Source organism: Hemitrygon akajei, chromosome 5, assembly GCF_048418815.1.
Source record: "Hemitrygon akajei chromosome 5, sHemAka1.3, whole genome shotgun sequence".
Lineage (NCBI taxonomy): Eukaryota > Metazoa > Chordata > Chondrichthyes > Myliobatiformes > Dasyatidae > Hemitrygon > Hemitrygon akajei.
Genome location: NC_133128.1, coordinates 7186816 through 7211070, shown reverse-complemented (window position 1 = coordinate 7211070; position 24255 = coordinate 7186816). Strand labels below are relative to the sequence as shown.

At 47.6% G+C, this 24255-nt stretch overlaps 1 protein-coding gene across 9 annotated transcripts in view; it reads left to right on the top strand.

The window, feature by feature from the left end:
* robo1 (roundabout, axon guidance receptor, homolog 1 (Drosophila)) overlaps positions 1 to 24255 on the top strand; it is a 640973-nt gene that overhangs the window by 281896 nt on the left and 334822 nt on the right. The window contains exon 1 of one of the 9 annotated variants that reach the window (XM_073044792.1): positions 19281 to 20065. The exons of the other annotated variants lie outside the window; for them this stretch is intronic. Within the exon in view, the coding sequence (XP_072900893.1) occupies positions 20008 to 20065 (58 nt within the window). The 5' untranslated portion in view covers positions 19281 to 20007. Of the gene's footprint in view, positions 1 to 19280; positions 20066 to 24255 lie in introns of those variants that run through there. 9 annotated transcript variants of the gene reach the window in all.

Here is a 24255-nt window from a genome sequence, read left to right as displayed (position 1 = left end):
TAGGGTCTCAAAGTGTTCAAGAAAGAGGCAGACAGCGAGGAGATTCAGTCTCATTTATCACGTCTAGAGAACTGTGCAAAGGTCCTAGGCACGTATATGTAGGCTAGGGTGCCTGTGCTGAACTACAGTAATTTCATGTGTGCAGTCAACTGCTGCCACAACAAAAAAAATAGATTTCATGACATATGTGAGTGATGGTAAACCTGATTCTGATATGGGTCTCAACTGGGGACTCCATTGAGTGGGAAGGGGGCAGAGAGAGGGGAATCTTGGTTGGGAAAAGGGGAAGGGACAGGACAGGTAGCAGAAAGCACCGGAGAGACATTCTGTAATGTTCAATATACCAATTGTTTGGCAAATGACTTTGCCTGGTGTCTCTGACCTGGGTCCGCATCCACACCATCCCTGGCACGCTCCTGGCACTCCTTCTCTGCCACCTGACCCACACCCCTCTCACAGCACCATTCCCAACATCCTTTGTGTGTGCCAGATTTACAAAGTCATCTCAGCTCCACACTGTCGAGCTATATATATGTGGCTTCTGTTGGTCGTGGTCGACCATGGGTACTGTGCCTCTGGTAGTCACTGGGAGTGGCCTCTCCAGGGTGCAAGCCAGGGCAGAGTTGATATGGAGATCCGTCTGTTGCCCATGCAGTGGGACCCCCCTCTCCATGCTGGTGACAGGTCCAAAGGAACGGTGAAAGTCGATACAGTTTGGTGCCAGCAGCATCTCAGGAGTTGCCGTGCCGGTGCTGGGTACAGCAGTCAGCCGTCTTCGGGACTCTGAGTCCGGATTTTTCCTCGGGGTTCACTCCCGAAGCCTTTCCCGTGAGCGGGTATAGCCGCAAGGCAGCGGAGGTTTGAAATCGGAGTTTTCCCTCTCCTAGATGAGCTACCATCCGTGGTTAACGAGCCCCATCTGCCCAGAGCTACTGGTTTTAAGGCGCCAGTGGCCCACCTTTGCCCCTCCTCCTGTCGGTGAGAACAGCTCCGCCGGGCATAAGAACTATGCCACACGTGAAGGCAAGGAGTTGGACTTGGTTGTCAGAGGCTGTTTGAGACGCACGCCGTGAAGAGCATTTGTTTCGCAGTGGGAGCTCGTCCCAATACCACCCTTTGGCTATGACTACCCTTGGAGTAGTCACCAATATATATAGACCATCCTATATATATACCTGGGACTTTTCCACTGTACCAAACATCAAAATGGAGAGTGAATGTGTCAACCAATACACCTAATGATGTGCCGGGGACAGTCTGCAAGTGGCCTCCAGCCTCCAGCGGCCTGGTAGATTCACAAACCTTGGGCCTTCAGCTTTCCTATTGGACTCACAGGGATTTGCAGGAAGAAGAAAGGGAAGATCTTTGGGAGAAAGAGGGAGTTGAGTGGTGAAGGGCCTGGTGAGTGATAACTGCCAGAAGATGGTGAGGAAACCTCCCCAGTAGCCAGTCATCCCCTCCCTATCAATAGTTGCTGCTTTGCTCCCTTCCTCGTTCCCTGTCAGGATTTCCTCCAGCTGTTCCGCCCACCCCGCTCCCTGCCCTTTGACCTCTGGCATCGCTGGCTTGTCCCTGACGCTCTCGAGCTGGTGTTGTAGTTTAGCAGAATGTTCTTGCTGAGTGAGAAGTTAATTGCGTCTTGTTGAGATTGTGAGAGTGTTGACGGTTTGGAATTTATTAGCCAGGAATTTGTTGGCCTCCCTGAGAGCTTCATCTCTCCAACCTCGAGGGAGTGATCCACACTCTGCTCACGGAGGCATCAGACTCTGCAAGGCTCACCTTCAACCCCGCCTCCCCTCCTACCATCCTGTTCTCTCCTCTCCACCTCCCACCCCTCCACCCTTCTCTTCCCCTCCAACCCCCTCTACCCCTGCATGCCTCTCCCCCTCCATCCTGCTCTCCCTCCATTCCTCTCCCCCTCCGAGCCTCTCCCCCTCTATCCCTTTACCCCCTCCATCATCGCCCCCCTCCATCTCTCTCTCCATTCCTCTCTCCCTCTCTCCATCCCTCTCCCTCTCTCCATCCCTCTCCCTCTCTCCATCCCTCTCCCTCTCTCCATTCCTCTCTCCATCCCTCTCCCCATCCCTCTCCCTCTCTCCATCCCTCTCCCTCTCTCCATCCCTCTCCATTCCTCTCTCCATCCCTCTCTCTCTCTCCATCCCTCTCTCCCTCTCTCCATCCCTCTCCCTCTCTCCATCCCTCTCCCTCTCTCCATCCCTCTCCCTCTCTCCATTCCTCTCTCCATCCCTCTCCCTCTCTCCATCCCTCTCTCCATCCCTCTCCCTCTCTCCATCCCTCTCCCTCTCTCCATCCCTCTCCCTCTCCATTCCTCTCTCCATCCCTCTCCCCATCCCTCTCTCTCTCTCCATCCCTCTCTCCCTCTCTCCATCCCTCTCCCTCTCTCCATCCCTCTCCCTCTCTCCATCCCTCTCCCTCTCTCCATTCCTCTCTCCATCCCTCTCCCTCTCTCCATCCCTCTCTCCATCCCTCTCCCTCTCTCCATCCCTCTCCCTCTCTCCATCCCTCTCCCTCTCTCCATCCCTCTCCCTCTCTCCATTCCTCTCTCCATCCCTCTCCCCATCCCTCTCCCTCTCCCCATCCCTCTCCCTCTCTCCATCCCTCTCCCTCTCTCCATCCCTCTCCATTCCTCTCTCCATCCCTCTCCATTCCTCTCTCCATTCCTCTCCCCATCCCTCTCTCTCTCTCCATCCCTCTCCCTCTCTCCATCCCTCTCCCTCTCTCCATCCCTCTCCCTCTCTCCATTCCTCTCTCCATCCCTCTCCCCCTCCCTCTCTCCATCCCTCTCCCTCTCTCCATCCCTCTCCCTCTCTCCATCCCTCTCCCTCTCTCCATTCCTCTCTCCATCCCTCTCCCCATCCCTCTCTCTCTCTCCATCCCTCTCTCCCTCTCTCCATCCCTCTCCCTCTCTCCATCCCTCTCCCTCTCTCCATCCCTCTCCCTCTCTCCATTCCTCTCTCCATCCCTCTCCCTCTCTCCATCCCTCTCTCCATCCCTCTCCCTCTCTCCATCCCTCTCCCTCTCTCCATCCCTCTCCCTCTCTCCATCCCTCTCCCTCTCTCCATTCCTCTCTCCATCCCTCTCCCCATCCCTCTCCCTCTCTCCATCCCTCTCCCTCTCTCCATCCCTCTCCCTCTCTCCATCCCTCTCCCTCTCTCCATTCCTCTCTCCATCCCTCTCCCTCTCTCCATCCCTCTCTCCATCCCTCTCTCTCACTTGCCTTCAAGTTTTGGTTAGTGGATTTGAACAATCTCTGCAGTTTATCTTTTTTTTTTGCACTTTGGCTGTTTGTCATTCTTGGTTGATGCATATTTTTTCAGAAACGGTGGTGTATGTTTGTGTTTTCCTGTGAATGCCCATAAGAAAATGAATCTCAGGGTTGGATATGGGGACATGTATGCACTCGGATAATAAATTTTCCTTTGAACTTTGAGACCGCACAGTGTGTGGCCACTCTGAGGAAGGATGAGCTTGCTAAGGGAGGGGGTGTAAGAAATGTTCACCAGACCGATTGCTGAGGTGATAGAAACTCCGTGAGGAGAGATTGTTGCCTATTCATTCGATAGAGCGAATCATTACAAGATGAGAGCAGCAAGCAGACTTCAAAGGGTGCAGAAATCTGGGACATCTCCCCAAAGGAATCCATGGCCAACAGGGAAAATTCAGTGCTTTTAAAATTAGAACGTATGGAGGAACATACAAGAGCGCAGCTCTTTGTCCCACGTTATGTCAAGCTAATGAAACTAATCTCTCCTGCTTACACAATCTCCATTCCCTGGACAGCCTTGTGCCTATCACTGCACCATGGACGTAGAACAGTACAGCACAGGAACAGGCCCTTCAGCCCACAATGCTTCTGCTGACCATGATGCCAAATTAAACTAATTCCATCTGCCTGCACCTGTAAATGTCCCTACATACCCTGCCTCTCCATGTGCCTGTCCAAGTAGCTTTTGAAATACTATCATGAAACTTCAAAGTACGTTTATTGTCAAAGTATATACATGTCACCATATACAACCCTGAAATTCACACTGTTTACAGGAAAATACAGGATAATTTATGAAAAACTATTTATAAACTTTGACAAACAACAATTGTGCAAAGGAAGACAATTAATCTATATATATATCATCATCATCGATATGTGTCATGTTGTATGACATGAGTAATCATGGTCTTCTTTGCTCTATCCATGTCCATGATAGTTCTTGGCAAATGTTTCCAAAGTAGTGGGTTGCCATTTGCCTTCTTCTGGACAGTGTTTTTACAAGATGGGTGACCCCAGCCATTATCAATACTCTCCAGAGATTGTCTGCCTGGAGTCAGTGGTCGCATAACCAGGACTTGTGATCTGTACCAGCTGCTCATACAACCATCCACCACCTGCTCCCATGGCTTCACGTGACCAAGGGTGACCTGCAGACTAGCAGAGGGAAGGAGTGCCTTACACCTCAATTGTAGAGACGTATCTCCACCTCACTTCTCACATATTCCCTGTATGGATTGATAGAACACTGCAGGACAGAAACGGGCTTTATGCCTATCTAGTCTTCAAACCATTAAGTTATTTTGTCCCATCAACCTGCATTCAGACCATAGCCCCTCCCCCCCATAGCCTTTCTATTCATGTACATATCCAAATTTCTCTTAAATGTTGAAATCAAACCAGCATCTACCACTTCCACTTGCAGCTTGTTCCACCTCTGAGTGAAGAAGTTCCCCCTCGGGTTTCTTTTAAATATTTCACCTTTCACTCTTAATCCATGATCTCTGCAACACACTACTAGTCACAGGCCTCCAGTCAGAAAGGCAACCATCTACAGTCACTCTTTTGGCTTCTTCCATAAAGCCAATGTCTAATCCAATTTACTACCGCATCTTGAATGCCCAACCTCAGTGGAGAAAAGCTGCTTGCATTTACCCTATCTATACCTCTCATAATGTTGTATATCTCCATCAAATCTCCCTCAATCTTCTACATTCTAAGGAACATAGTTCCAACCTATTCAACTATTCACTATAACTCAGGTCTTCCAGTCCCAGCACCATCCTTTTGAATTTTCTCTGCACTTTTCAATCTTATTTACGTCTTTCCTCTAGGTACACAATACCCAAAACCGGCCTCACCAATGTCTTCTGCAAGTTCAACATATCATCGATTCTCCTGTACTCAGTACTTAGAGTTATGAAGGTCAATGTGCCAAAAGCTTTCTTTATGACCTGTGACACCATTTTCAATGAATTGTTACTTCCCCCGGGTCCCCTCCTCCTTCCCTTTCTCTGATGATCCATGCTCCTCTCCTATCAGCTTCTTTCTTCTCCAGCCCTTGACCTTTCCCACCCTCCTGGCTTCACCCATCACCTTCCAGCGAGCCTCCTTCCCGTCCCCCTCCCTATCATTTTATTCTGGTGTCTCCCCCTTTCCTTCTTAGTCCTGAAGAAGTGTCTTGGCCCAAAACAGCAGCTGTCTGTTCATTTCTATGGATGCTGCCTGACTTGCTGAGTTCCTCCAACATTTTGTGTGTGTTGCTTTGGATTTCCAGCAACTGCACAATCTCTTGTGTTATGGTTAACTTTATTTGTCACATATATATTGAACCACTCAGTGAAATGTGTTGCTTGCGTCAACAACCAACACAGTGTGAGAATGTGCTGAGGACAGCCCACAAGTGTTGCCAACGTAGCGTGCCCACAACATACTGACCCTAACCGTACGTCTTTGGAATGTGGGAGGGAACTGGAAACCAGTGCAGTTATGGGGAGGATGTACAAACTCATCACAGACAGTGCCAGGAACTGAAACTTGACCTTACAGCTAACACGGTAAAGCACTGCACTACGCTACTGTGCCACCCTAGGGTAGAAAAAGATTATATTCTCTGTCTATGCCTCTCATAAATTTATAAACCTCTATCAGGTCTCCCCTCAGAGAAAACAACCCAAATTTGCCCAGCCTCTCCTGATAGAACATGCCCTCTAATTTAGGAGCAGACTGGTGAAGTTCTGCTGTATTCTCTCCAAAGCATTCATGTCAGTAAGCAACGTGATACACTAGTGCATTTACACCTAACAAAATGCGTTCCACCTCAGTTTTACAATAGAATAACATCGCTCTGGGCTCCTATACAAATGCAATTTCTTTCATCTTTGTAACACACACAAAATGCTGGTGGATCACAACAGGCCAGGCAGCATCTATAGGGAGAAGCGCTGTTGACGTTTCGGGCCGAGACCCTTTGTCAGGACCCTTTCATCTTTCTCAAACCAGCTGATGTGGAGAGTTCATCATGCACTACCTTATACTTGCCAGCAGGGGGAGACGTGGGATCACATTTCATTTCTCTCCATCATTTCCTGTTCATCCAGCTTCACTTAAAACATTTCTTTGATGTCTGTCTCCTCCACTCCATGAAGTGAGTTCCATACTCTCCTGACTCTCCAAAGATAAAAATTATATTGGTTTATCAGGGACTATGTTAAATCTATAGCCTCTGGCTTTGGTCATCCCCAACAAACTGAAACATCTTTAAAAATTGTGGGGAAAAAACCCTCCTCTGTCGTAGACTCCCATACCTCCCCACCTCTAATAATGCCATAAAAAAGAGGAGCAGAATTAGGCCATTCAGCCCATTGAATGAGTCTGCTAAGACTGCCTCTTAAAGATGTCCTTTATGTGAGGAGGCTTGTGCCTGTGATGGGGCTGTTATTGAAGCGGCCACAGTAAGAGTCATAGAACACTACAACACAGAAACAGGCCCTTTGGCCCATCTAGTCCATGCCAAACTATTATACTGCCTAGTCCCATCGACCTGCACCTTGTCCATAGCTCTCCATACCCCTCCCATTCATGTACTTAAATATTGCATTCTAACCTATTTCACTGGCACCACCCTCTGAGTGAAAAAACTCCCCCTCAGATTCCTCTTAAATATTTCACCTTTCACCCTTAACCTTTGACCTCTAGTTCTAGTCTCACCCACCCTCAGTGGAAAAAGCCTGCTTGCCTTTACCCTATTTATACCCCTCACAATATTGTATACCTCTATTAAATCTCCCCCCCCCCCCCCCAGTCTCCTACTCACCAGGGAATAAAGTTCTAACCAATTCAACATTTTCCCATAATTCAGCACCTCAAGTCCTGGCAAAATTTACACTGCACTCTTTCAATCTTATTTCTATCTTTCCTGTAGGTAGGTGACCAGGACTGCACACAATCCATGTTAGGCCTCACCAACATCTTATACAAATTCAACATGACATCCCAACTCCTGCACACAGTGCTTCGCCTTATACCTTTCTTATCCATGTCCCTGTCCAAGTACCGTTTAAATGTTGCTAAATATACCTGCCTGAAACACTTCCTCGTTCCATATATGGACTATCCTCCAGTGAAATTAAATCCTCTTCCCTCTCACCTTACACATATGCCCTCTAGTTCTTTATTCCCCAACCCTGGCAAAAAAAATTCTTTTCACATTAATTTGCACATTCTCCCTGTGATACAGTGGCCCAGGCCATCATGGGTAAACCCTCCCCACCATTGAGCAAATCTACACGAAGTGTTGTCACAGGAAAGCAGCATCCATCATCAGGGACCCCCCCACCACCCAGGCCATGCTCTCTTCTCGCTGCTGCCATCAGAAAGAAGATACAGGAGCCTCAGGACTCACCGCACCAGGTTCAGGAACAGTTATTACCCCTCAACCCTCAGGCTCTTGAACCGGAGGGGATAACTTCACTCACTCCAACACTAAACTGTTCCCATAACCTTTGAATTCACTTTCAAGGACTCTTCGTCTCATGTTCTCGATATCTATTGCTTATTTATTAATTATTATTATTTCTTTATCTTTCTATTTGCACTGTTTGTTGTCTTTTGCACACCGGTTGACTGCCCAAGTTGGTGTGGTCCTTCACTGATTCTGTAATGGTTATTATTCTTTTGTGGATTTTATGAGCACGCTCACAAAAAATACATTTCAGGGTTGTATATGGTGACGTGTATGGACTTTGATAACAAATTTACTTTGAACTTTGAACCATGTGGATTTTCTTCAGTTGCTCTAGTTTTCTCCCACATCCAAAGGACGTGTGGAGTTGGTGGGTTAATTGACGGTGAGAGGTAGAACCCCGGGAGAGAGGAGTAAATGGGATTAATGTAGGATTTACGTAAATAGGTGATTGATGGTCAGCAGGGACTCTGTGAGTTGAACGGCCTATTTCTGTAATGTGTGGCTCAGGATGCTATTAACTGAGTGTTCACTCCGTGGCCACTTTATTAGGTACACCTGTACACCTCGTTAGTGCAAATATCTAATCAGCCAATCATGTGGCAGAAACTCAATGCATAAAAGCATGCAGGCATGGTCAAGAGGGTCAGTTGTTGTTCAGACCGAACATCATAGAGGGGAAGAAATGTGATCTAAGTGACTTTGACTGTGGAATGATTGTTGGTGCCAGACGGGGTGGTTTGAGTATCTCAGAAACTGCTGATCTCCTGGGATTTTCACACACACCAGTCTCTAGAGTTTACAGAGAATGGTGTGAGAAACACAATTTAAAAGTCCAGTAAGTGGTACTTCTGCGGGCGAAAATGACTTGTTAATGAGAGAGGTCAGAGGAGAATGGCCAGACTGGTTCGAGCTGACAGGAAGGTGACAGTAACTCAAATAACCTCACGTTGCAACAGTGGTGCGCGGAAGAGCATCTCTGAATGCACAACACGTCGGACCTCGAAGTGGATGGACTACAGCAGCAGAGACCACCAATGCACACTCAGTGGTCACGTTACTAGGTACAGGAGATGGCCACTGAGTATAAATTTCAAAGATACAGATGAAGATTAGCTTAATTTGTCACGTGTACGTCGTTTGCATCAACAACCAACACAGTCCGAGGATGTGCTGGGGGCAGCCCGCAAGTATCGCCACACTGAAGACAAAATGGCACCTTTTTGTGTGCTGCTCTGCTGGGAATGATCAAATATTGCCGTTTAGGTCGACTGCAGCTGAAATCCACAATGGGTACTTTTTATTGTTATTTATATTTTTATTAATATATATACTGCTGCTGCAAAACAACAAATTTCATGTTGCAAGTATGCCCGTGATATTAAATCTTCAGATTCAGATTCTTCTGGTGTTAGCACGGCATTCCCACAACTCACTAATCCTGACCCATATGTTTTTGGAATGTGGGAGGTAACCGCAGTACCCGGAGGAAACCCATGCGGTTACAAGGAGAGGGTACAAACTCCTTAGAGACAGCAGCGTGAATTGAACACCTATTTAACAGGTCCAGACAGGAGAAAATCTGCAGATCCTGGAAATCCAAGCATCGCACGTCAAAATGCTGGAGGAACTCAGCAGGTCAGGCAGCATCCATGGAAAAGAGTGGACAGGACAGGCCCTTCCGGCCCAGTGAGCCACACCATCCGGAAACACACCGGTTTAACCCCAGCCTAATCACGGGGTAATTTACAATGACCAATTAACCTACTAACCCGTACGTCTTTGCTCTGCGGGAGGAAACCGGAACACCCGGAGAAAATCCATGCGTGTACGGCGAGAAGGTACAGACTGTGGTGGGATTGAACTGCAAACGACGATGAGCTCAGCTGTAATAGAGATCTGCTAACCACTGTGGCACCCCATAGATCACTGATGTCCTGTACACTGCAAAACATCACACACTGTGTTAAACAAGGCCTGATCCCTTGCTCCCTGTCAGCCCGGCACGCACTCCCTCTCCCGCGTCGTATTCTCGTACTCTGCCCCACACTCCCAGTCCTCGCTCAGTTTCGCTTAATTAGAAACAGGTTACCGATAGTTAGTCATCGGGGTAGCAAGGAAGCCGAGTGTTCTATAAATAGATGATTAGCCCTCACCTCTGCTTGGTTCTCTCCACAACATGACATAATCAACAATTACCCCCCTGGCGTGGTCCCTGACACTGAAATTCTCTGTGTCAATGGAATTAAAGAGGGTGTGATTTCCGCAGCAGTTTTCGTGGCCTCAGACCATCCAAGGGAGAGATTTACAAATTTATAAAATAGGAACAAGGCCAACTGCTCTTTGAGCCTGCACCACCATTTCATGAGACAGGAAAACCATAAGACATAGGCACAGAGTTAAGCCATTCAGCCCATCGAATCTGCTGTGTCATTCCATCATGGCTGATGTATTATCCCTCTCAACAGCATTCTGCTGCCTTTCCCTGTAACCTTTGATTCCATTACTAATGCACCTATTAGTCTCTGATTTAAATATGCCCAATAACTTGGCCTTGACTGCATTCTGTGTCAATGAATTCCACAGAATCATCACCCTCGAGCTAAAGAAACTCCTCCTCACCTCTTAAAGGTACGTCCCTATATTCTGAGGCTGTGCCCTCTGGTCACAGCTATCATCCACAATCTTGGCCACAATGTCATCAAATCCGTCATCCAGATCATTGACATACAACGTAAAAAGAACTGATCCCAACACCAATCCAGGCGGAACAACACTAGTCAGCAGCCGCCAACTAAAAAAAGGCCCTCTTTCTTCCTACTCTTTGCCTCCTGCCAATCAGCCCATCTTCTATCCTTGCTAGTATCTTTCCTGCAATACCATGAGCTCTTATCTTGTTTAGCAGCCTCGTCTGTGGCACCTTGTCAAATGTCGACAATACCTTTCTCCCCCACAGATTCAGTCTGGTCCACTGAGTTCATTCTCCCAAGCTGTGAAACTAGAACAAGAGGTCATGGGTTAAGGGTGAAAGGTGAACTGTTTCAGGGGAAATGATTCACTCAGAAGGGGGTGTGAAAGTGGAACGAGCTGCCAGCTACCCTGTGAAGGTTTGATTTCAACATTTAAGAGAAGTTTGGATAAGTATATGGATGGGAGGGGTGTGGTTGTCCATGGTCCAGGTGTGCCAATGAGACCAAGCTGAATATCAGTTCATCCTGAACTAGATGTGGCAAAGGAAAGGGCCTGTTTCTGTGCTGTAATGCTGTATGTCTCTACGATGGTTTGGCACAGACTAGATGGGTCGAAGGGCTTGTTTCTGTGTAGTGCTACATGCCTCAATGGCATGTACATCTAAACAGACAGTGATATGCATTGTTTGTGTTAACAACAAACACAACCTGAGGATGTGCTAAGGAATGCTCCCTCATGTCAATGAATATACATACTCGTTACCCTGGGTAGAATTCACAGAGGGAGATGTGTGCACCAAATTCAGGAGCAATAGCCGAGATTCCTCTGGCAACAATAACAGTGACTGACCACCAGAGGGCAGACAGAGCACAGGCATTGTCCATTGTGTATCAAAATGCAGAATTCAAGGTAAATGTATAATCAAAGTATCATCATATACTACCTTGAGATTTATTTTCTTACAGGCATTCACGGTGGAACAAAGAAATACAATAGGATAAATGGGGAAAAACTACACATAAGCAAAGACAGACAAATAACCAATGTAGAAGACTAACTGCAAATAAAAATAAGTAAATAATACTGAGAACATGAGTTGTGGAGTCCTTGACAGTGAGTCCGTAGGTTGTGGAATCAGTTCAGAGTCGAGGTGAGTGAGGTTATCCACACTGGTTCAAGGATGTGATAGTTGAAGGGTAATAACTGTTCCTGAACTCGGCGGTCAGTGTGGGGCCTAAGGCTCCTGTACCTCCTTTCCGATGGTGAGACGAGAGCGTATCCTGGAAAGTGGAAGTTCTTGATCATCGATGTTACTTTCTTGTGGCAGTGCTCCTTGTAAACATGCTCACTGGTGGGGAGGGCTGGGCTGCATCCACCAGTTTCTGCAGACTTTTCCATTCCTGGGCATTGCTGTTTCCATACCAGACAATGATGCAACCAGCCAGAATGCTCCCCACCGTGCGTCTACAGAAGTTTGTTAAAATTTTAACTGACACGCCAAATCTGAGCAAACTTCTAAGAAAGTAAAGGCACTGCCGTGCTTTCTTTGAGATGGCATTTGCATGCCGGTCACCAAGGAATTTAAATTTAGTGACCATCCCCACCTCTGCTCCCCTAACGAGTTCTGGACAGAGAAACAGGAATAATAATCGTGCAATTTACAATGTGGAGAGATTGGAGAATGGAAGCAGAAGGGGGGAATTGAATAACCAGGGGAAAGGGAAGGGGTAAATCGGGACAAGAGCTGGGTCTGAAGATTAACTCCTCATACATTAATCCTTCCTTTCCTGGAATCATTTTCAGAGGAGATTCACAAGAATCATTCCAGGAATGAAAGGACTGACATATGGGGTATGTTTGATGACTCTGAGCCTGTAGACAAATGAGAGGGGATCTCATTGAATCCTTTCAAATATTGAAAGGCCTAGATAGAGTGGAGGTGGCGATGATGTTTCCTATGTGGGAGAGTCTAGGACCAGAGGATACAACCTCAGAATAGGGAAACATCCATTTAGAACAGAGATGAGAAAGAATTTCTTCAGCCAGAGGGTGGTGTATCTGTGGAATTCATTGCCACATGTGGTTGTGGAAGCCAAGTCTTTGGGTATATTTAAAGCCCTTACTTGATTAGTAAGGGCATCAAAGGCTATGGAGAGAAGGCAGGAGAATGGGCAGGAGAGAGGGACGATAAATCAGCCATGATGGAATGGTGGTGCAGTATGGTGTGTTGGTCTTCATGAGTCGAGGAGATTGAGTTCAGGAACCATGAGGTAATCTTGCAGCTCTGTAAAACTCTGATGAGAGCATACTTGGAATATTGTGTTGAGTTCTGGTTGCCTCATTGTAAGAAAGATGCAGAAGCTTTAGAGAGGGTGCAGAGAGATTCACCAGGATGCTGCCTGGAGTAGAGAGCATGTCTGATGAGGACAGGCTGAGCAAGTCAGAGCTTTCCTCTCTGGAGTGAAGGAGGATGAGAGTACATGATAGAGAGTACAAGATGGTAACAGCTATAGATCGAGTGGACAGCCAGAGACTTTCTCCCAGGGCAGGAATGGCTGATACATGGGGGCATAATTTTAATGTGATTAGAGGAAAGTACAGGTGGGATGTCAGAGTGAGTTCTTTACACAGGGAGTGGTGGGTGCATGATACAATTTGCCAGGGGTGGTGGTCGAGGCAGATACATCAGGGACATTTAAGAAACTCTTAGATAAGCACATGGGTGATAGAAACCCCCTAATGCGCTCAGTCTGTCCTCATAAGACATGCTCTTTACTCTAGGCAACACCCAGGTAAGCTCTCTGTACTCTCTCTAAAGCTTCTTCATTTTTCTTATAATGAGGTGACCAGAACTGAAGACAGAATTCCAAAATGAACCCGGATTGCTGGTGGTACAATATTTTGCACTAACCACTACATTAACATGTCATCCTGCTTGTTGTTATCCCGTTGTCGAATCCTGTCCACACCAGTTCCATCGCCAACCCTACCTAACGAGGAGTGCCTCAGGTCAAAGTCGGGTTTATTGTCATCTGCACAAGTACGTGTCCACACAGGTGCAATGAAAACCTGCCTCACAGCAGCATCGTGGCCTGTACTCACTGGAATTCGGAAGAATGAGGGAGGTCTCATTGAAACTTTTCAAGTTTTAAAAGACCTTGATAGAATGGATGTGGAGAGGACGTTTCCTATGGTGGGAGAGCCTAAGACCAGAGGACACAGCCTCAGAATAGAGGGACGTCCGTTTTGTATGGAGATGAGAGCAGTGAACCTGTGGAATTTGTTGACTATGGAGGCCAAGTCATTGGGTATATTTAAAGCAAACGTTGATAAGTTCTTGATTGGTCAGGGCATGAAGGGATATGGGGAGAAGGCAGGAGATTGGGGCTGAGAGGAAAATTGGATCAGCCATGATGAAATGATGGAGCAGACTCAATCCTGCTCCTATATCTTATGGCTCTATAGTCTTATTACCCTGTTAATTGGAAAGGATTAACTGTGTTATTTTGGATTTCCAGTATCTGCAGAATCTCTTGTGTTTAAGATACAAAAGCCTGAATGCTCAAGGTCATCTTCTACTCCACTGTTATCAGGGTCATATACAATATGATAGGCTCTTGACCTCATAATCCACCTCGCTATGATCTTGCACACTAGTGTTTACTAGAACTACAGTTTTTTTCAGTATTATTCTGCATTTTGTTATTGTTTGACCTTGTTCTATCTCGATAAACTGTGTAATGATTTGATCGGTATGGAGAGGGTACAAGACAGGTATCTGAATACATGTGATAGTACCACTGGAAGCCAATTCCAAAGGAGAACCATGTGTCTATCAATGCATTCTTCGGAGTGCACTAATCAGAGGCCTTTCAAACCTTCACTGGGACAGACTAGAGTACTGACTCCGAAAGCTAAGCAGCTTCGATCCCCGATCTCAGGAGATTCTGGAGATGCTGGAGATCTTGAGTACACACTCAAAATGGTGGAGGAACTCGACAGGTCAGGCAGCATCTGTGGAGGAGAACAAACAGTTGCCGTTTTGGGCCAGGACCTTTCATCAGGACTGGAACGGGTGGGGGTGAGTGCCAGCAAAAGGTAGGGGTGAAGGGAAGGAGCGGGCAGGTGATAGGTGAGACCAGGTAAGGTGGGCGGGGGCAGTGGAATGTTTAAGGGGAACATGAGGGGGGAATTTCTTCACTCGGAAGGTGGTGAGAGAGTGGAACGGGATGTCAGTAGAGGTGGTGGGTGCGGGTTTGATTTCAACATTTGACAAGTTTGGGTAAGTACATGGATGGGAGGGTTTTGGAGGGCTGTGGTTCCGGGTGCAGACGAGAGGGTGAAAGGGCTGTTTCAATGCTGTAGTGCTCTGTGACTCTATGACACTATAACCCTTCACCAGGGCTGGTGCCTCCTAGACTGCGGACAGCAAGTTGCTCAGTCACAGTCCTGTGCGTGGCTCGGGCTGCTCTAGACTGCTAAATAAATGCAGACTGTTGCTGGTGGCGAGCCAATCGTTGAGTGAAGTCACTCTCCCACCCCCCGCGCACAACAGTCCTTTCGCAGTGTAGCCATTGGGAAAGCAACTCGCGGCAGCTACTGGGGGGGGGGAAATGGAGGGGAGGGTGGAGAAGGAATGGGGGTAGGACTGTATTCTGTGGGACAATGGCTAAGGAAGGGCAAGGCCTAGGTGAACCATTATCTAGGTATTGGTATTGGGTCTGTACTCACTGGAATGAGGGAGGCAGCTCTCATTACAAACAGTCGAATATTGAGAGGCCCAGATATAGTGGATCTTTCCTCTAGCGGGGGAGCCTAGGACCAGAAAATACATCCTCAGAATACAAGGATGTCCTTTTAGAACAGAGATGAGGAGGAATTTCTTTAGCCGGAGGGTGGTGAATCTGTAGAATTTATTGCCACAGACGGCTGAGGAAGCAAAGTCATTGGGTATATTTAAAGTGGAAGTTTATAGGCTCTTGATTAGTCAGTCTGTGAGAAGTTACAGGGAGAAGGCAGGAGAATGAGGCTGAGGGGGACAATAAATCAGCCATGATGGAATGGTAGAGCAAACTCGATGGGCTGAATGCCTGATTCTGCTCCTGTGTCTTATGGTCTAAGTCACCTGTACTAACTCTTGGCTCCAAGGATTCTGTACTCATTACTACACTGAGAATGCATTTTAATGGTTTCACATCACACATAAGCACTTTGAGAGTGCCTTTTAACAGCCTATTTAGTTGGTATCTTTCAATCCAGTGGATACCCAAGGATTAAGAGTACAAACATATCTAATACCGTGGCCATAAACTGGTGCAGTGTTTTAGTAATGGTGTGGGGACTGCTCTGTGGTTGGCAACCGGTGGGGGTCAGAGTTCAGGGTTCAGTGTGTGTGTGTGTGTGTTTCACGTGCTCTCTCACTATCACAGCCTTGTACTTCCCTTTCCTCCGTCACTCTTCCTCCCTCCCACTCTCTTTCCCTCTCACTTTCTCATTTTGAGTGGTTTCGGTGGGAGACATTCTTGCCCCTACCTCAGTTGTTGATGGGATACCTCCTCTCAACAACGTGTATTTGTGTAACACCTTGAGCAGAGCCAGGTGAGAAACTTCACAGCGATAGAAATTCAGGTAGTCCAAATTAAAAATCTGAGGGAGGGTCACACTGTGGGAGGGGTGGTACCGAGGGAGGGTCACACTGTGGGAGGGGTGGTACTGAGGGAGAGTCACACAATGGGAGGGGTGGTAATGAGGGAGGGTCACACTGTGGGAGGGGTGGTACTGAGGGAGGGTCACAGGAAGGGAGGGGTGGTACTGAGGGAGGGTCACACAATGGGAGGGGTGGTACTGAGGGAGGGTCACACTGTGGGAGGGGTGGTACCGAGGGAGGGTCACACTGTGGGAGGGGTGGTACCGAGGGAGGGTCACACAATGGGAGGGGTGGTACCGAGGGAGGGTCACACTGTGGGAGGGGTGGTACCGAGGGAGGGTCACACAATGGGAAGGGTGGTACTGAGGGAGGGTCACACTGTGGGAGGGGGTGGTACTGAGGGAGGGTCACACTTTGGGAGGGGAGATACTAAGGGAGGGTCACAGGAAGGGAGGGGTGGTACCACGGGTGGGTCACACTGTGGGAGGGGAGGTACTAAGGGAAGGTCACAGGAAGGGAGGGGTGGTACTGAGGGAGTGTCACATTGTGGGAGGAGTGGTACTGAGGGAGGGTCACACTTTGGGAGGGGAGGTACTAAGGGAGGGTCACAGGAAGGGAGGGGTGGTACCGAGGGTGGGTCACACTGTGGGAGGGGTGGTACCGAGGGAGGGTCACACTGTGGGAGGGGTGGTGCTGAGGGTGGGTCACACTGTGGGAGGGGTGGTACTGAGGGAGTGTCACACTGTGGGAGGGGTGGTACCGAGGGTGGGTCACACTGTGGGAGGGGTGGTACCGAGGGAGGGTCACACTTTGGGAGGGGAGGTACTAAGGGAGGGTCACAGGAAGGGAGGGGTGGTACTGAGGGAGGGTCACACTGTGGGAGGGGTGGTACCGAGGATGGGTCACACTGTGGGAGGGGTGGTACCGAGGGAGGGTCACAGGAAGGGGGGAGGGGTGGTAACGAGGGAGGGTCACAGGAAGGGAGGGGTGGTACTAAGGGAGGGTCACAGGAAGGGAGGGATGGTACTGAAGAAAGAGCAGTACTGACAGGGATGAACTATCTCCTAATTTATCCCAGAGGTCTTAACCAAAGGAGTGAATGTGTGATTTACTTGTTCTCCCTGCCTTCAAAAGAGATGGAATGTTTGTGAAGAAAATGAGATGTTAAATAAATGGATGAAAATATATCGGTCACAAATTGTGGTTTTAAGGACGTTGATGGAGATGAGAGTATTTCACAGCACTCTGCTGGTGCTGGCCAGAGACAATTTATCACGGGTTGTGATCTGCATTTATTTGTAATTACACTGACATAGAGAAAAAATTCTCAGCACTGGATGTACTGTTAATGGGGTCTCTGACTGAGGAGACCTCATTAAGTAGGATACAGAAATGTGAGGATAACCATATCTGAGAACAATCTGCCCCCCATTCTTCAGGGTTTGACTGTTGTTTTAAGATTCAGCACAAGAGATTGACTCCTAGGAAGGATCATTATGTTTCTGGTCATTACACCACTGGGAAGTACGTGTGAAACTTGGTTTGGACATGGTCCTTCTGTGTTACCAATATTGTTGAATAATATGCCCTGTCTAAATGTTGGTACCTTCAGGAACGTACTGGAGAGAGTCAGTACATCTGTGACTGTACCCTGGGGAGAGTCAGTACATCGGGGACTGTACCCCATGAGAATTGGGACATCAGGGACTGTACCCAGGAGAGAGTCAGTACAATGGGGAATGTACCCTGGGGAGAGACAGTACATCATTGACTCTATTGGAAAGAGTCAATGCATCAGGGACAGTACTCCGGGGAGAGTCAGTACATCAGGGATAGACATTGCTTACTTCTTAAAGAGAGATTTTGTTTATATTTATTTTCACTTCCAGTATTTCACGCATTCACTACCAAGTTCCTGATAATATCTTTTTTAACTTTTGGCATTGTTGCTGTTTGTACTTAGAAACTGAGTGGATACATTGTGTCATTATGTTTGAGATGGACTGGTGCATGGGTGTGCTAATGGTTTTCTTAGTGTGCAAACACATATGATTGTGAAAAAAGCATGGATCTGCATTTAGAGAATGCCTGTGTGAGTGTGTGTGTGTGTGAGAGAGAGAGAGAGAGAGTGTGTGTGTGAGAGAGAGACACAGTATTTGTTGAAGGAGTATCAGTGAAGGGAATGTTTGAGTTTGTGGAGTGATGGGTCAGAAGTGAGTGTGGGATGGGTATGAACAGTGAGTGTGAATCACAAGTGAGCTACAGTGCACAGAATGAGTGTGAAGAATTGAGTGAGTGTGGGTTGGTGTGTGGAGTATAGTGAATAAATGTGGAGTAAGGGTGAGTTTTCTGATTGAGTGTGTACATATGTGATTGTGACCACCTGAGTGTGCAAATGAGTGTATGGAATGAGTGTACTGTATATGTGAGAGTGTAGTGTGTGACTGTATGCTGTGTTGTTAAATAATCCCAGGGAGAGTCGGTACATTGGGGAGTGTAACCCAGGGGGAGTTAGTACATCAGGGGGTTGTAAGTGTGTAGTGTGATTGAGTGTGTGTAGTGTATTGTGAATAAATGGGTGTTAGTGTGTTGCGAGTGTGTGTGGTGTGTTGTAAGTCTGTAGTGAGTGTGTGTGTAGTGTATTGTGAATAAATGGGTGTTAGTGTGTTGCGAGTGTGTGTGGTGTGTTGTAAGTCTGTAGTGAGTGTGTGTGTATTGTGTTGTGAGTATGTGGTGTGTATAGTGTGTTGTGAGGGTGTGTGAGTGAGTGTTAGTGTCCTGTGTGCGTATGTGAATGGTGTAAGTGAATATAATTTGAGTGTATGCAGTGTGTGAATGTAGTTTGGTGTATGGGTGTGGGTGGAATGTGTAAGTCTGTTGTATGTGTGTGAATGTGCAAGTGTGTAATCTGCATGAACGTGTGTGTGTGAAGTTTGTGTGCAGTGTGACTGTGAGTGTGTAAATTGTGTGAGTGTGGTATGAGTGACTGAGTGTGTAAATCGCGTGAGTGTGGTATGGGTGACTGTGTGTGTACGCTCCGAGCCCGTGCGGCTCCCGGCTCTGCCTCCCGCGGTATTTTAACGCGCCGCCGCCGCCTCGGATTGGTGCCGGGTCCGAGGGGAGGAACAGGCGGCTCCCCTATTGATCTGCTCCGACCTCAACTCTCCCAGTCGCTCCTCTTGCTACCCGACAGACGGAGGAAAGGGGGGGAGATCGGGACCCAAACACCACCCCACCCAGGCCCCCCCCCCAGACGGAAGACAGGAGAAGGGCGAGATGGAATGGAGTACCCAGAGTCGGCGGAGGGGGAAAAGTTGGTACCAAATGGCGTTTTGTATGTGATCACATACCAGGGATCTTGTTACTAATTATTTATTTCAGACCGACCCAAGACTCGTGTGTCGGGAATTTCAAAGCAAGTTTTAACACCAGCCTAACACACTCACACTCACACAAACAGCAAAAACAAATTGAAGCGTCTTGTTGGAGAGATCTGTGCCTCACACACAAAACCTACTGCGGATAATGAACCAAATTCTACGGGAACTCGTGTAGAAGTATATTTCCTAGTTTTTTAAAAAAAGGAAACAACATCCAGGAGATACGACGCCGGGAAGCGGGGACCAGAGAACTAAGGGAGAATATTTTTTGGACAATAAAGCGCCCGAGGTTAGTTTCACAAGGGAGGACCCACTCGTGAAAATCTCTTCTCCCTTGCTCTCTACTTTTAAAACCCCACCGAAGTTTTATTGCGGCACGGAATTCGCATGGAGAGAAAGCTTTTGACCATTAACTATGGCCGGGTATAACGCCGGCTCCAGCAGATTGTAGTCGGCGTGTGTGCTTTCGGTTCGGGTTCTCTCCGGGACTGCGGAACTCCGTCCGTTTCTCCACAATCTTGCAGCTTCGAGACTTACCATGACCGCGCAACTCTTCTGTGTCTCCCTCGCCCTCGGATTACTGTCTCTCAGCTCAGGTCTGTCTTCATTTTTATAAATACTTAACATTTTAGATTCACTCGACAGCAAGAAATGTCAAAAGACGGTAACAAAAAAAAACTAGCCGCAAACTATGTTTAAACTGATTTTTTCCCCTCTCTAGTTCAGCTTCTAGTTTTGAATTGGAATCTGTGAGTATATATTAGTTTATATTTAATGCATTTTATTGTTGCCTGGAATGCCGTGTCGTCTGCTTGCGATTCAGTGATTAACTTTAGAAAGCAGCCCCTCGCATCCTGAGACGAAAATAATTCAGATTTGCGAGCTTCCGAGTGACGCATATTATCTGCTTTCTACTTTGGTCGATCGGGGTGGTAATGAAGCGGCTGGTTTATGAATAATAGATCACCTTTCAAAAAAAACACCTCATTATTGTGTGTCGCTGCTAGAGACTGTAAAACTCCCCCCAGTCTCCACGACCCTCTTCCTGTGTGAGGAAACTTTGCTGATCCCCGACCCAGTTCGGTCCGGATGCGTGCGATTTCAGTCCCAGCAGCGACCCCAGACAACAGATTGTGTGTGTGTGTGTGTGTGTGTGGAGGTGTCCGACTCTCTGTCTCCTGTGTCCACCTTTCTCGGACACACGCTGTTCTCCCCGTATTGGGCCTGCCCCTGCCCCTCTGTTTCCCCTCTCTCTTTCTCTCTGTCGCTCTCGCATCCTTCCCTACCTCTGTCTCTCTCCCTTCCTCTCTCTGCCCTCTCCATCCCATCTCTCTCTCCTCTCTCTTTCTCTAGTCCCCCTTTCTCTTCCTCCCACTGTTTCTCACCCTCTCCCTGCCCCCTCTCTTCACCACCTCTCTCTCTCTCTACCACCTCGCTCTCTCTATCCTTTACCATCAATACCTCTGTCTCTGATTCTTGATTTATTTGTGATCCAGTCTTTTCCTCTGATTGTTTTTCTTTCTCTACCATGATTTTTCTCCTCTCCCTCTCCCTTCACACTGCACTCTTCTCACTGTTACCCTCATTGTCCATGTGTGTCTCTCTAACTCTTTCTTTCTTCTCTGTCACTCTTACTGTCTTTGTTCCTCTCTTTAGTTCTCTTTCAGCCTCTCTCACTCTGCTGTCTTTGTCTCTTTCTCCCTCTCTCATTTTATTACACTACTCACCCTGTTCTCTCTCCCACTCTCACTGTTATACTCTGCCTCTCCCTTCAGTGCTCTTTGTCTTCTGTCTCTCCCCCACCTCCCCCTCTCTATCTCCCCCCTCTCTCTCCCCCCCCACCCCCCGTCTCCCCCCCCCCCCCCCCCCCCGTCCCTGCATTTGGGAATGTTCCTCCCTCCTTCCTTGTAGAGTGCCTGTTTTTCCCTAGCTCTCCCTCACTGAATGTTGTTTCCAGACTGATTCTAGTGATCTCTCTCTGCCATTGGAACATAGAATAGTACAGCACAGGATGGTCCCTTCAGCCCACAATGTTGTACTGAACCAATTCATTAGAAATTGAATGGCAAATTAAAATAATCCCTTCTGCCTACACAACATCCATATCTTAAACAAGAGAAAATCTGCAGATGCTGGAAATCTGAGCAACACACACACAATGCTGGAGGAGCTCGGCAGGCCAGGCAGCATCTATTGAAAGAAACTTTTCCACAGACGCTGCTTGGCCTGCTGAGTTCCTCCAGCATTTTGTGTGTGTTGCTTTAATGTTCATATCCTTCTATTTCCTCACTTTCATGTGCCTGTCTAAACATCTCTTAACAGTTCCGAATGTATCCTCCTCTCCCACCACCCCAGGCCCCCAGCATACTCTGTTTAAAAAAACTTGCCCTCAAATCTCCTTTGAAATTAGCCCCTCGCACCTTAAATGCCTGCCCTCTGGTATCAGACATTTCAACCTTTGGAAAGGGATACAGTCTGTCTACTCTATCTATGCCTCTCGTAATCTCTTGCCTGCTGCCCAGATCTGTCCCTATCTCCACTCACTCATTGCCCCTGTGCTGACTGACCTGCATTGGTTCTGTGGCTGGTAAAACCACAATTGCACCATGTTTTACCCCTGTGCCAGGACCTTCCTCCTCTTTCCTCCGGAGATCTCTGGCCGCTGAACACCCTCGATTTCCATTGCTGTACAACTGGTGTCTGTGCATTTGGCTGCCTGAGCCACAGGTTTGGGAATTCCATCAATATAAAACCATAAGGCTTAGGAGCAGAATTAGGCCATTCAGCCCATCGAGCCTGCTCCACCATTCATCATGGCTGATTTATTGTTGCACTCAAGCCCATTCTCTTGCCTTCTCCCTGTATACTTCTCTAAGATTTTCTATGGCACCCACTACTCTGGCCAAGCCTTTGCCCCCTTCTGCCTTTCTTATTCTCCAGTGAAGCACCTTAGCATATGTTGTTAGGTTTTTATAAACTCTTTTTGTTCTCTTTCTGTTTTTTTTAATCCTCTGATTGTATGTGGCTGTTCTATCTCTATTTCACTGACATCAGTCACTCTTTCTGTGTTTGTGTCTGTTAGATCATTTGCCCCTCTATTATTATCTCCTAGTTTCTCTGACCACGACCTCTGTGAGCTGTTGTCCGTGCCTTGGACATTGTCCTTCACCATTTCTTTTTGTCACTGTACACCTGACACGTTCCCTTGCATCTCCTCTCGCATTGTGCTTCTTCGCTCTGTCTCTCACCCCCCACCCCTTCTCCCTCTCTACCTTCCCCTCCCACTCTGTTTCTCATTCTCTCTCAGAATCAGAATCAAGACTAAAATCACGAATATATGTTGTGAAATTTGTTGATTTGTGGCAGCAGTACAATGCAATACATAATAAAAACTATAAATTAAAATAAGAATAATATATAATTAAATTAAATATTGTAAGTAGTGCAAAAAGAGAGGCAAAAATAGTGAACTGGTGTTCATGGGTTCAGTGCCCATTCAGAAATCTGATGGCAGAGGGAAAGAGCCAGCTCCTGAAATTTCGGGTGTGTGTCTTCTGGCACCTTGATGGTAACACGTTTCTCTCTTAGCCTCTGTCTTCGTCACCCTTGTGTCTGTCTGCTTGTCTGTTTCCCCCCCTCTCCCCTTCCCCCTCTCTCCACTGCCCCTCCTCCTCCACCCTCTCCCCCAACCCCTCTAACCCCCTCTCCCTCCCCTTCTCCCCCCTTTTGATGTCTGTGTCACCAGGACATGACCTTTGACCTGGTCAAACCCTGGCATTTGATCACAGCTCTGGCACTCTGCTCCATTGTCCATAATTGCAGGTCAATTGAATTATGGGAATTAAAGGAATCAATGTGGAATGTTGGCACAGAGATAGTAGATCAGCTATGAACTTATTGAATGATGGAGGCACAAGGAGTCAGGCCGAGTATCCTTCTTGCATTGAGACTATGGTCAGTTCTGCAGAGAATTGTCCGGGGCTCTCTTGTCTCTCCCAGTCCAGTCACTGAGGCTGCTCTTATCCTCGATTTTTGTGAACTTTTTACCTTCAGGATCCTTGCACGTGTCCTAACCAGAGTCGGTGCTTCTGGTCAAATTATCTCAAACTTTGTCATTCAAGTGCACATTACAGTGATACCACCTTGTGAAATTGTGAGTGTGTGTGCACGTATGGAAGTTCGGTTGATCACCAAGCCTGCCGAAGTGGTTGCAGCCGTTTTGGCTCCAATCGAGAAGCCATCATTAGTGCGCAGTTGAGGGTGTATGCGTTTGTGTATGTATGTTTGTGTGCGTGTGTGTATGAGTGACTGGGCACACGAGCAGAACTAACTGATCACTAAGGCAGAAGTTCATTGGCACAGCTGGTGGCAGCACTGAGGTGCCATTGTCTCATCAGGAAGACAAATAAAATACAGTCTCCTTAACTGCAGGAATGTTTCCTGCTGTCACCAGCTGAACAGGAGGCTCATGTCAGCAATGGGCAGCAGTACACTTGAGAGATGTCAGGACAACCAGAGAGGAAATGTAACACTTGCACATTAGGAGTTTCTGTTCAGAGGGTAAAACACATTCAGAGGGCAGTGTAGAGGGAGCTTCAGTCTGTGTCTCACTGTCCCTGCCCCAGGAGTGTGTGATGGGACAGCGTAGAGGGAGCTTCACTCTGTATCTAACTGTCCCTGCCCTGGGAGTGTGTGATGGGACAGTGTAGAGGGAGCTTCACTCTGTATCTAACTGTCCCTGCCCTGGGAGTGTGTGATGGGACAGTGTAGAGGGAGCTTCACTCTG